The sequence below is a fragment of the Ailuropoda melanoleuca genome, chromosome 2, assembly GCF_002007445.2.
Source record: "Ailuropoda melanoleuca isolate Jingjing chromosome 2, ASM200744v2, whole genome shotgun sequence".
Classification (NCBI taxonomy): Eukaryota; Metazoa; Chordata; class Mammalia; order Carnivora; family Ursidae; genus Ailuropoda; species Ailuropoda melanoleuca.
The window spans coordinates 198,963,991-198,977,576 of NC_048219.1; the positions used below are offsets into that span (position 1 = coordinate 198,963,991).

Consider the following 13,586-nt stretch of genomic DNA (forward strand, 5'->3'; position numbering starts at 1 on the left):
CAGGAGCTGGTCCCCCACCAGCAGTAGCTCACCTCTGCCCCGGGGTGGCAGGCCGGAGAGCCACCAGGTGAGACGTCTGGCCAGGCCTTCTGTGGCTGACAGCTGACCACCCCTTTCCCTTGTTCTTGACTGAAACCCTGAAGAGCTCTTCCCACCAACGGCCCTCAAGGTGGAGCGAGTGGAAGAGAGTGGGGTCTCCATCTCCTGGCGTCCACCTGAAGGCCAGGCTGCCAGGCAGATGCTCGACGGCTATGCGGTCACCTACACCTCCTCGGACGGGGCCTACCGCCGTACAGACTTTGTGGACCGGAGCCGCTCCTCGCACCAGCTACGGGCCCTCGCGGCCGGCAGAGCCTACAACATCTCCGTGTTCTCGGTCAAGCGCAACGCCAACAACAAGAATGACATCAGCAGGCCGGTGCTGCTGCTCACCCGCACACGTGAGTGCCCACCTGGAGGTGCCTGCAGCCACCTGCAGAGATGCACTGGCCGGGGGCCCCAAGGAGCCGTGGCTTAGCAGTGAGGCCGGGGAGAAGTGGGGGGCGGCTCCCTGAAAGGGCCCCTGCCACGAGCCAGCCCATGTTGTGGGGTGCTGAGAGGACAGGCAAAGGGCCCAGGAGATCACCGAACACACTGAGGGAGACAACAACTCCAAGGGGGTAGGGAGGGTGCCTGCTGGTGGCAGTTCTAGAGAGGAGGGTGGGCAGGGAGGGTGTGGCTGCACAGGAGGGGAAAGCATAGTCTAGGGAGGCCTTGGGGCCTTACCTGGTTTGTCTGCTTCTGGGATCTAAGAGGAGGGTCTTCCACGGGGAGGAATGGATGGTGGGCAGAGGCTAGGGGACCGTGGGAGACTGTGGAAGGGGGTGCTGGGGGCTGGAAGAAGGAGCATGGATGAGGCAGTGGTCCCCTGGGCAGCACAGAGGGCCCAGGAGGGCAGCTGGCAGGGGTTCAGAGTGTGGCCAGCACACAAGGGTCTCTGCTCCCACCATACCAGGTGCTGGCACAGGTCAAAGCAGGAAGGCAGGGCCAGCCCCATGAGCACTATGAAGACAGACAGCCATGACCCATCAGTGGAGACTCAGGATGGGGAAGGAGGGAGGCGAGGATGCTCAGAGGCACGGACAGGAACTTCGTGGGAGGAGGAGGGAAAGTACCCTGGTGTCACCTGCCGGCCCGAGACAGACGCTGACCATGAGGACATTGAGGGCCAAGTGAGGGATAAGATGAGAAACTCAGGACAGGTGTGTGGTGGGGAAGGCCAGCCAAGAGGCACTGAGAATGCACCTGGGCCAGCAGGAGGACCTGAGTGAGCTTGTGTGGCAGAGCGGGTTCAGCCTGAGCTTGCTTTAGGAAGAAGTGGCATCCCTCCCCCTCCACCGCCAGAGTGGGGTCTCCCCAGGAGCCCGGGGGGACAGAAGGCACCACTGCCCACCGGACTGGGCACTGCACTGCCAGGAGACAAGGGCTCCCCTCCTGCTCCTGAGGTCTACCCAGACCCTTCCCCACAGTAGCCCAGGATGTTCACAGCTTCCATCCTTGGTAGGCCCCAGCATTGCCCAGTTGTTCACTGCCAGTCACCAAAACAGCCAGGGAGAAGGAAAAGGAGGTTCCAGGGTCCGTGTGTCCCAAGGCCCCGCCCCACCGCCCAGCATGTCTAAATAGGCAAGACTGCAGGCCTCTGGTGGAGATGCCTGCTCTCCCGCCCCAGGCAGGAGCCTGTCTGATTGAACCTGGTCCCATGGGGCTGAAGGCCGCACCCAGCAAGTCCAGGTGGGCCGGTGCCTCGCTTGGGCCCTGTCTCAGTGACCCCCCAGAGCACTTCCTGAGCCCTGTCTCACGGTCTTAAGCCCCTGCCCTCCCCTGGAGCAAGCAGGTGCTAGCATCAGCTGAGGGGCCCGTTGCCCCCCAGGTCCCCGCCCGGTTGAGGGCCTTGAGGTCACCAACGTGACAGCCAGCGCCATCTCAGTGCGGTGGGCGCTGCACAGGATCCGTCACGCCACCGTCAGCAGTGTCCGCGTGTCCATCCGGCATCCTGAGGCCCAGGAGGACCAGTCCGCTGATATGGACAAGAGTGTGGACAAGTTCACGTTCGGGTAAGAGCAGGGGGCCACCTTTCCCTCAGGGCTCTGGGGCTTCCTCCTTTCTCCCTCTGTGCCCCTCCCCTGCCATTCCTCACCCTCCCCGCCTGCCTTGAGAAGCAGTGGTGTGTGTGTGCCTCCTGTGTTGCAGAGTCCCCCTCTGTCCTGGGCCTCAGTCCTGCCCTGCCCCATCACAGGTGCTGCCAGATGGGTGTTTAGAAGTGCCTTGACAAAGCAGGGATGCTCTAAAACCCGGGGGGTCATGCCTCCTGCACAGATGAGACCGAGCCACCCAGAGAGTGGCAGAGCTGTCCCAGCCTGAGACACACAGGCCCCTCTGAAAGGGGGACACAGGGCATCCCTACACTTACCTTAAATTTTTCTATTGTTCAAACGCTATGTTAGAACCTTAAGCATATAAATGTCTTATGCTTAATTATTACAAATCAAATACAAACAAAACTGCAAAGTAAATACAACTCACATGGACATCAGTCATTCAAACTGGCTGAGGACTGAAGTAAATGCTGGAACGGCCCCACAATGAAGGCTCAGACTTCACAGCCTCGGCCCCCTCGGGTCTGTGACAGGCCCCTGGGGGTGGTTCGCCAGCCAGAGAGGCTTCTGACACCTGCTGGGGGTGGTGCTAGATGACAGGAGAGTGGGGAGGAAGGCTGGCTGGGGTCCCTGTTCCTGCAGTGAACACAGCTTCAGGGGAGGACCCCCCCCCCCGAGTCGGCTATGCCTCTGACAGCAGACAGCCGGTCGGCTCTGTGGGGACAGACCAGCAACATCCTGCCTGAGCAGCCACAGGCCGTGGCCATGGGGAGGGGCGCCTGGAAGGTAGGCAGGGGTTGGGGCAGGCAAGCCAGGCCAGGAGGGACACTCGTCCCCTCTGCGTCCGGGAGGCCCCCATACGGTTACACATTTCTGGTTGGCAGACTCATCAAGACCCTATTTTGCCTGCCTGCTGTGCTGGAAACAAGACCCTGCTTTGTGTTTTAAGTGTTGCTGTGACCTTTCTTGATTGATGTCCTGCTCATTTCCAAGGACTGGTGTGACAAAAACATACATGAGGCCCGGGGTGGGCACTTGGTGACTGAGTCAGAGTCCCCAGGACCACAGCTTGGTGACTCACTAGGGTCCCCCCCAGACTCAGCAGAGGCTGTGCTCCCAGCTGGGACTCACAACAGAGAAATGGTGCAACACAAGGAAGAGAGAAGTCGGGGGACCAGGGGTGAGCTTCAGGGGCACCTCGTCCTGGAGTCACACAGGCCACCACCAGGCCATCACACGACGTGTGAGGTGCTGTCTTCAGGGGAGCCCGCGAGAGACGCAGTACCCAGGGCTTTTAACGGGGGCTGGGCACGGGGCACCCCGTCTGCTGTCGATTCGGGGTGCCCAGGAGGAAGCGGGTGCTCAGCATGAACAACGCTGCGCCCAGGTGTGGGGGCAGCGAGGTCCTCGCATCCATGAGGGTGCTGGGAGTCTCCCGGGCCCTCCCGCCCAGGGCCACCCAGGAGGGCACCCTCTTCTGCACAATGACCTCCAAGTGCCCTTTTCTGGCCTTTCCTGCCTGAACACCATCTTGGCACCAGGGCCATCCTAGGCAGCTGTGGGCCATTCTTGACCCTTGCCCTGTACTAGCGACACAGACCAGGAAGTAGCTCCTGCCTGAGGAACACACGGGTCTCAGGCCACAAATCCGGTCGTTCTGGAAGCCACCTGCAGGACCACCCACAACTCGTCCCACCTGTGTGGAAGTAGTTACAGTCCGGCAGTGGTCTGTCCCTGGCTTCCCTCCCACAGGGCCCTGCTGCCAGGAAGGAGATACACCATCCAGGTGACTGCCCTCAGCGGGCTTGGGGGACAGGAGCCTGCCACCGAGAGCCTGGCCTCAGCCCCGCTACACGTGTGGACTCGTGAGTACATGACCTCAGGTCTTGTGAGACCTTTGGAAGCTCTCCCCTCCCTCCAGCCCGAGTCCTACCAAAGTGGCCCTGGCACCCCAGAGGTCTCTTCCCCACAGGCGCCAGGAAGGGCAGGCTACCAGGAAGCCCTCTGTTTGGGTGTTCATCCAGCACCCAAAGGCTCCTGGGTTCCTACCAGATGGGGGTCAGAAGTAAAAGGCCAGAGGACATGCAGGTGAATGCCCATGCTGTCCACTCTCTGATCTTCATGGTATCTGGTGGGGAGGAGGCCTGGACCTCACCACCCCTCCCACCCCAACGCAGAGGGGGACACAGTGCCATGCTGTCCACACCAGGGGGACCCGTGAACAAGGCGGGGTGCGTGGTGAGGAGGGAAGGTCTGGGCAGGGTCTCAGTTCCAGGTTCTAGGACAGCCCGGCTGGGGGACATGCATGGACAGCCCATTGAGGGGTGGGGGGTGGTGAGGGCCGGCTCAGGTCCTGGTGCTGACCTGAGTGCTGGGGCCCTGGCCAACTCCCAGCCCGTCTGGCCCCCTCCCACAGCCCAGGGCCAGGCTTAGGGAATCAAAAGGAGAACATGCTGACAGGCTGCACAGGGGCCTCCGTGGCTGCTTCCAGGCAGCATGCTGGGGGGCCTCGCGGGCAGAAGGATGCACTGCTGCTGACCCAGCTGCAAACACCCCTCCACACCAGCCTTTAGGACTGTAAGGCTGTCCATCATGACCACGTGGGTTTCCAGGAGACTTCAGCAGTCTTGTCAGATCCTTAAACTTGGTGGTGGCCCCTTTCACCTCCTTCCCCTGCTCCGTGCCTATCAGGGCCCCTGCCGCCAGCAAACCTGACAGCTGCCAGAGTCACGGCCACCTCTGCCCACGTGGTCTGGGACACCCCCACTCCAAGTACCTTGCTGGAGGCATACGTCATCAACGTGACCACGAGCCAGAGCACCAAGAGCCGCTACGTCCCCAATGGGAGGCTGACATCCTACACAGTGCGGGACCTGCTGCCAGGAAGGCGCTACCAGCTATCGGTGACCGCTGTGCAGAGCGCTGAGGGTGACCAACTGCACAGCGAGCCTGCTCACCTCTATATCATCACCTGTAAGTACGGCACTGCCAGGGACGGTGGGGCGGGGACGGCCACGCAGGCCAGGCCTTGCAGTCTGTTCAGGACTGATGGGGCCATGAAGGCGGCCCGGCCCCTCGTGCTCACTGCAGGCCCCCAGCAGGACAGCAGCCTGGGGATGTCACATCCTCGCCCGGGAGACACCTCAGCCCCAGGACCCACACGGGCGATACTGTCCCAGGGACTCCAGACAACCGCAAAGCAGGACTGTGTTGACACGGGAGAATTTGGGAGTGTGAAGATCGGTGGGGAAGAAAGGTTTCATGGACAGTCAGTGCAGGGTCAGTGCACCAGGAATTGGTAAACATAAGCATATCACTCCTCACCTTGTCCCCGGGGAGTGGCCTTGTAGCCAGGCCTGACCCATGAGGAGCCTCTGGACAGAAGGATGGGAGAGAGGGCCAGACTGGCCACCGGGGGGGGGGCGGTGGCCTGGGAGAGGCAGGAAGGAGACCCAAATGGACAGATGGAGGGAGGAAACAGCTGAGGAGCGCAGAGCCTCAGGCCACACGAAGGATGTGATTTGCTCCTCAGTGCACAGGAGGCCCGCAGGGTCCCACCAGGTCCTGCACGACCCTGCTGCCATGTTGTAGCCCAGCAAGGTGCTGTGGGAAGATGGTGCATCCGGACGGATGCTGCGGGGAGGGCAACAGGGTGAGAAGAGGGAGCAGGGAGGCGGACAGTAGCTAGGGCAGAACGGAGTCCCAGAGAGTAGACACACAGCACCTCGCAGGAGGTTCAGACCCTGCACGGCTGCAGGCACACCTGCCTGAGGGAGGTCTGGGGGCACAGTGAGGGGACGAGGACCCACAGAGAAGCCTCGCCCTCACTCTCCAGGCAGGTGGGGCTGGGGGCCTCTCTCAGATGTCCTGTCAGGTCCAAGTGGCTGACCACGCCCTGCTGATGGAGATCCTGGGCCAGGGTGGGCAGAGAGCAGGGCCTGGGGCTTCCTAGAAAGCCACAAACCCACTATGAGGCCCCACAAAGCCGCCATGAGGCCTCGGGGCCACGCACATGTCTCCAGTGCTCCCCTCCGAGGGGCCTGGAGGGACCAGCCTCATGCAGCCACCCACTCCTCCCATCCACCTGCAGCCTCCAGGGATGGCACCGAAAGACGCTGGCACAGGGAAGGACTGCATCCCCGGGTGCTCAGAAACAGACCCCCGCCCGCACGCTTGCCAGAGCTGCGCCTGCTCAGTGACCGCGACTTACCTGAAGCCCAGACCCTGGCCCCCAGGTGCAGCCTCGGCCACCCCCCCACAGCGCGCGGCCCCAGGCACAAGCTCCGCAGTGACCCGTGGTGACTCCCTTGGCAGGTTCTCAGAGCTGGTGGATGGCAGAGGGCGAGTGAGTGCGAAGTTTGGGGGCTCACCTGGCAAATCGGTCACCATGAGATCACGTGAGTGCCTCAGCAAGCCCCAGGGGCCTCACTGCCACCTCCTCCCGCCCATGTCCCCAGCACGATGAGGGACGAAGCCCCTAACACCTGGGCTTAAAGACCACCCCCAGTGCCCAATACCGCTTCCAGCAGGGACACAGCACAATGCAGGCCCTTACACCTGCATGGGCTCACAGAGGCCTTCCCGATACAGCAGAATGGGTTGAAGTACAGGCTGCTGGCAGGGCTCAGGGTCAGAAGGTGGTCTGCGGTGCAGAAGCTGGGCTTGCCAAGCCAGGAGTCCCTGTGTAGCTTAGTGAGCAGGAAGCAGGAGAACACGGCACCACCTAACTCCTTGCCGCTCAAAGCGAGGTCCTTGGACCAGCAGCACCAGCCTGGCCCAGCGGCTTCTCGACGGGCAGGATCCCAGCCAGAGCTGTGCAACTGGAATCTGTCTTCAGTAAGAAGCCAAGTGATTGGCATACACACCACAGTCTGCGGACTGCACCTCTCCATCCCAGTAACAGACCGTGTCCCAGGTTCAGATCCTGCTCGGCCTGGACTAGCGGGAACACCTGTGGCAGACCAGCGGGCCGCTCTGCCTGGCCCCAGCAGCACAGGGCATGAGCGATGGGTCGAGATGGCCTGGCCCCTTCCCACGTGGTTTAGCAGGAGGGAGTGGGCCAGAAATCTGACTGCAGAAGGTCTTCCCCAAGACTGTGGCACAGCAAGCCAGAAGCTACATGCCCACTGGCTGACCCTACCCTGAAGGGCCTCAGGACCCTAGCCAGGGCAGCCCAGGCCTAGTCCTCACCTGTAAACTAGGTCCTGTTCTCATGGAATTCCCTGGCACAGAACCTAATTACCAGTTTAGTGAGAATTTTCAATCAGCACAAACATTCCCAGGCCAGGGAAGAAAAGGGACAGTGATGAGCAGGTGGGGGCGTCGCAGCCCCAGTGACCAGTAGAGGAGCAGAAGGGCTCACTGGACATGATGACCAGGAAGAGGTGTCTGAGAAGCTGGGCAGGTGGGGTTGTGACCCCGACACCCTCCTAAAGCCATAGAGGCAGTCGTAAAAAGCCCAAGTGCATAGGCAGGGACCCCACAGAGAAGCTGACTTGCATATAGAGCTGGCCAAGTGCAAGGTCTGCCTGAGGGTAGATGCGGGGGAGGAGGCACCACTGTCCCCAAGAAGCAGGGGTAGAGGGAGAGGAGAGTGGAATCTGACCATAAGAGGGACAGCACAGCATTAGCCACCTGGAAGGATAGGACATTCGGCCCAGCCTCGGGCCACTGGTGACCTTCACCAAAGCTCTGAGGTTCAATAGGAGGATGAGGGATGGCCCCCATCCACAGAAAAGCTGTCCTACTGGAGGCAGCTCTGTGCCCCAGTGGTGGGGATGGCCAGATGAATGGGCCACACCGAGCCCCGACCACGGCAATCCCTACCCCCTGAGGGAGAGAAGCAGCTCAAGAAGGCGGCCCAAGAACAACCCTGGGGATGAGGCAGCAGGCTGGGGGGTCAGCAAGCTGGGACATTCTGATTTCTCCTAGAACCCACGGCTCCAGCACAGCTTGGGAACACGGAGGAGGCCCCCAAGCAGGTGCCTGAGCAGGTCAGCCTGGCCCTCCAGCTTCCTGAACACGGCAGTGACAAGGACATGGAAAGTAAGTCAGCAGGTGTGGACTTTCAGAGCTGACCACCCTAGGGGGCCTTAAGGGCTGTAGGTGAGGGGGGGCACCCAGAGTGAAGAAGTGTGAGACTTAGAGCTGTGCAAGGGGCAGCCAAGCACGCCATCCTAGAAAGGGTGGGGGGAACCACACCACGCTTTTACAGACAAGGAGCAAGCCTGCAGAGCAGACCCACCGAAACTACCCGGGTCTGCCCCGGAGGGAGAGGCTCTCGTTGCAGAGATGGCCCCTCGCTCCCCCCTCACCTCTCCACAGAGGAGCATGCTCAGCAGGGGGCGGCGGTCACGGAGGGGCAGCCGCTGAGCATGCTCCAGACAGAGGGTCGCCGGGCAGGCCAGCAGGGCCTTGCTGACCACACAGGGCATGCATGGGGCCTGTCTGGTGACCCCCACCCCTGCAGGACATTCTTACAGGGCATTTCCCCTTTGGGCACGTGTTCCTTACACCAAGTCAGACTCTGGCTCTACCTCCCCTCCTCTCTCTAACCCTTGGGGCTCTGTCCCTCTAGGGACAGTTCTTCTAGGACCCAGTGGTTCAGACTGTGCTCGCACGTCAACCAGACCCCAAGGAAGGCAGGGTGCTCACTAAGGGTAAGTGAAGTGCCCAGGAGGCCCCCTCTGAAGGAGCATCTCTCCTGTAGACCTGCCCCGGGCTACCCGAGGACAGCTGCACACATCTAGACCACCTACGCCAGAGGCTGTGGCGGCCAGTAGTGGCTCCACTAAAGCCACGGTTCCGCAGGCCCCTCACAATGGGAGGCGTGGAGTTGGAGTCAGCCCCGGTGAGCGGCAAGAGGGCTGGTGTGCGAGTCAGGTGCAGCCAGTGAGTGATTCTGTCAGTTAAGGTGGGGTTTAGAGAAAGACACGCATGCTACCGTTGCTCTGTCAGTGACAGAGGCACACGTTTCATCCGACGGTTCGTGTTACGTTAGCCTTCCCAATGTCAGACGCTGAATTTCATAAAACTCAGGAACTAGCAGGATGTGAATGACCTCTCCTGGGTCCCTTCTGAAGGACCGATTCAAGGTGGCACCAGACTGGTCCCAGATGTCCCTGCAGTCTATAGTTTTTGATAACGCGAGAGATGCAGGCTGGCTGGGGGAGGGGCAGAAGGGATTTTAGGTGATAAATAGGGGAAAAAATAATTAATGGACCCCAGGCGCACCCAGTGAATCGTGGTTTTTCATTCCTGTTACATCTAGTATGGGTCCGTGACAGCCCCTTTCGTCTAATTTAGTAAGTTAGCTCTTGCTAAGATGATGCCCTTTGGATGTGGAACCCGACCCATGAACTAGAACATGAACAGGAACTCGTATCTTGCTGTTCTACCCCCATTAACCTCGAGCCTGGATTTCGTGTTTATAGTCCCTTTGCTCTGCGGCAGGGGGGCGGAGGGGAAGAGGGCTCTCCCTACATATCCACGTGTGCCTGAACAGCTGTAGGCATCTCGTTAGAAGGTGAGTGTCTGGCTGTGCCCAGCCTCCCCGACTTGTGTTTTCACCCCACGTCCGCAGTGAGGCTGGTCAGTGCTGCTGTGTGCGGCCGCAGCTTGTTCTCTCACTACTGAGAGTCTGGTCTGCCAGTGACTTCACCATGGCCTCGTCCGCTCAGCTCAGAGGGCCCCTGGGCTGCGTTTGGCTGTTATCAGCAGGGCCGCTCGCTCTTACAGACGTCTTCTGGCACATGTGCGAGAATACAAATGCTAGGGCTTGGGATGCGTGAAAGCCCAAATCACAAGAGAACACCAAGTTGTTTTCTAAGTAGGGACATCAGTTTACAGTCCCTCCAATTGTGATCAAGAGATGTGGTTAATCCAGTCTCTCCAGGCCTGATCTTGCTGGGTTTCCAGATCCTGCCAGCAACATGCATGTGAAGTACGCCCCTTGGGATCTGGATTTTCGTCTCCTGGATGCTGATATAGTCAAGAATCTTTTCACTGGTATTGACCAAAGGCTCTGGGTCCACGGCTCTGTTCCACTGTTTGGACTTCTTGGAGCCAACACCAGGGGTTTCAACAACATTATCTTTGGTGAGGCTTGCTGTCCTGCAGTGCCCACCTGCTCACTTCGACCTCAGTGTCCCCTGCTCTTGGTCCTTCACATTTCTGTAAAAGTTTAAAATCCAGCTTGTCGAGTCCCATCAAAGTACTTGTTGGTACTTCGCCTGGCCAAATGTCTGAGGCCCTATATGCCTGAAAATACTCTTAGTAGCTCTCACATTTGAAGGGCAATTGGAGTAGGTATAAAATTCGAGGTTCAGAGTTCAGTTCTTCAAAGACTTCCCTGTCATCTTCTGTCCAGTGTTGCTGTCCATTGGTGTCAGTCTTGCTCTCGTTTCCATGTAGAATATCTGATCATTTTCTCTGAAAGCTCTCATGGAAAGGAGGATCTCCAGAGAGCCCTAGACACCCCAATAGCACAATTAACACTCTTGACTGGCGTTTCCTCACCAAGCAACTCTCCAGGTTAGGGCCGCACATTTGAGCTCCTGGGGGAAGCTCATGGAGAGGAGGAGGGTCCCCAAGATTGTAACCTGCCACCATGGGGATCTGGAGTGGACACTAAAGCTAGTCAAATTCTTCCTGTTTTCCCCAAATTCTTACCCCAGGAGGGCTTTGGAACTCTCCTGGTTTTATCCCCTGGACACCAGAGAGAGGCAGGCAGTGTCCATCCGTGGGCGATAGCAGGCAAGGGCAGAACTTAAACTTCTTTACTCTGTAACTTACTGTCACGTAGGAGCCACCCACTGCCACCACCCAGACTGCAGCCATATCCCTGTCCCCCACCCTATTCAAAACAGCCATCTCTCTCTTTTTTCTTTTACTATAGTGGGCATGTCTGTCACAATAAACTCAGGATTCAGGGGGGCTGACTTTACAGGGTGAGGCTACAGTGGGCAGTGCCCTGGTAAAAACCCCAAGGCTACAGGAACTGCAGGCTTCAGGCCTCAGCTGCCCAAGAATGGAACAAATTATCAGTCAGGCTCTGCAGCCTGGCATCCCAGTTACAAAGGGTGGGGACTGCTGGCACAGGATCACAGGTTCTAAAGACCCCTACACACTGCCATGTTCTGTAAGGTTGTCATAAAATATCTCTGGACAATTGTTTATGTGTCTAAATTTCATATCCTATTTGACACCCCATTGTCAAAACTTACTACAAAGCAATGGTAATCAGGTCAGTGAGATGCCGGCACAAAGACAGACTTACGATGAATGGAATAGAATTGAGAGTCAAAAAATAAACCCATACATTTGTGGTCAACTGATTTCAACAAGGGGTAAGACCATTCAATGGAGGAAGGAACAGTCTTCAACCAATGGTGCTGGGAACACGGGATATCCACATGCAAAAGAATGAAGTCAGACCCCTTCCTCACACCATTCACAAAATTAACTCAAAACAGATCAAATATCTAAACCTAAGAACTAAAACTATAAAACTCTTAGAAAAAGACAGGCATAAATCTTCACGACCTTGGATTTGGCAAAAGATGTGCTATGACACCAAAGGATGAGCAACAAAAGAGAAAAAAAGACAAACGGGACTTCCTCAAAATGTAAAGCTTTTTGTGCTTCAAAGGACGCCATCAAGGAGTGAGAAGGCAACCCAGAGAATGAGATAAAATATCTACAAATCACATACATAAAGGCATTTGTATCTAAAATATATAAGGAACTCCCATGACTGAATAAAAGGAAAAAAACCCAATTAAGAAATAGGCAAAGGATCTGAACACTTATTTCTCCAAGGAAATGGCCAACAAGCCCATGAAAAAGATGTTCGACACCATCAGCCATCAGGGAAATGCTAATCACGTCAGTGAGATATCACGTCACAGCCACCAGGACGGCTGGAATGAAGAGACACAACGGGCGCGGGGAGGATGTCTAGAAGCTGGCGGGGATGCAGAGCGGTAAAGCGGCTTTGGGGTAAGAAACAGTCTGGTAGTTCCTCAAAGAATTAAACACAGAGTTATCCTATGACCCAGAAAATCCCACTTCTAGGTATACACCCAAGAGAAACGAAAACAGATGCCCACACGGGCACTTGTACACGAATGCTCATAATAGCATGATGCACGACTGCCAAAAGATGGAAACAACCAAAACGTCCACCAGCTGAGGAACGGACAAACAAAACATGGTCTTGCCACGCAAGGGAGCGTTATCCAAGCACGTGAAGTACCGACACACGCTACAAGATAAGATGAACCTTGAAAACATCATACTAAGTAAAAGAAGTGAGGACTCCATACGATTCCATTCTCACGGAAGTCCAGAATAGAGAAATCTACAGTGACAGAAAGTCCGTCAGTGGTTGCTTGGGACTGGAGCGTAGGGGTGCAGTTATGGGGGGGGACAGCTAAAGGGTATGGGGTTTCTTTCCAAAATAATAAAAACATTCCAAACGTGACTACTGTGATGGGTGCACACATCTTTGAATATGCTAAAAATTTAAAATGGGTGAATTATATGGTATATAAGTTATATCTCAATAAAGTGGTTTTTAAAATGTAATGTGCAGAACAGTGTTTAGGGTATCCCCTTTGTGTAGGAAAGTGGGGAAGGGAAATATGAATATACCTATTTTCTTACATTTAAAAAGAAATAAAACTAATACAAATGGTTATATGAGGAAGGCAAGAACAAGGAAGTAAGAGTATGGAGGTGGGTACTAGACTTCTCTGTGTCCCTATAGTCTAGATTTTAGAACCAAGGAAAAATTTCATGACACACATAAAGAGCAACACCTAAAAACTGGAAACAAACTGAAATAGACCCATTTACCATGTTGACGGCGTAACCACACAGGACAAGGGTACTTCAAGTGACTTTAAAAACAGCCTTCCAACTATTCATTCCTAGAGGGATACATTCTAATGAGAAGAATTCTTACGACAAGAAGAACTGCAAGAAATTTAAAGTGGCACTCGAGGCTCTCAATGCTAGTAGTAATACTGGTGGTATTTCTTTAGAACTGTTACGTGTACATTGTGGGACAATGAAAATAATTTTATCAATGTCACCAAGATTTTCAGTGTAAAGAGATACAATACAAAGTCAAGGGAAGTTAAGGGGCACCTGGGTGACTAAGTTGAGCATCTGACTTCGGCTCAGGTCATGATCTCAGGATCCTGGGGTCAGGCCGCACGTCGGGCTCCCCGCTGAGCAGGGAGTCTGCTTGTCCCTTCCCTCCCTGCCCTCCGCCGCTCATTTTCTCTCTCTCAAATAAATAAAATCTTTTTTAAAAATTAAAAATTTTTTAAAAATCAAGAAAGCCCTGCGTTTCCCTTAACTACTGATATAAACTCATAATTTATTTTTATTTTTAAATCTAAGTTCCTAGTTCTGTCTACTGAAAAGGCCTCAAGCACTGACACC

The 13,586-nt window shown here is 56.2% G+C and overlaps 1 protein-coding gene across 1 annotated transcript in view; it reads left to right on the forward strand.

Annotated features, from left to right (window-relative positions):
• The window catches only part of SNED1 (sushi, nidogen and EGF like domains 1), a gene marked incomplete at its 5' end in the record, with an annotated part of 57,775 nt that overhangs the window by 36,513 nt on the left and 7,676 nt on the right, over window positions 1-13,586 (forward strand). The window contains 7 exons of the mRNA XM_034642731.1: window positions 144-440; window positions 1,910-2,093; window positions 3,888-4,000; window positions 4,827-5,108; window positions 6,226-6,370; window positions 6,450-6,532; window positions 8,067-8,180. Coding sequence (XP_034498622.1) covers window positions 144-440; window positions 1,910-2,093; window positions 3,888-4,000; window positions 4,827-5,108; window positions 6,226-6,370; window positions 6,450-6,532; window positions 8,067-8,180 — 1,218 coding nt within the window. The remainder of the gene's footprint in view (window positions 1-143; window positions 441-1,909; window positions 2,094-3,887; window positions 4,001-4,826; window positions 5,109-6,225; window positions 6,371-6,449; window positions 6,533-8,066; window positions 8,181-13,586) is intronic.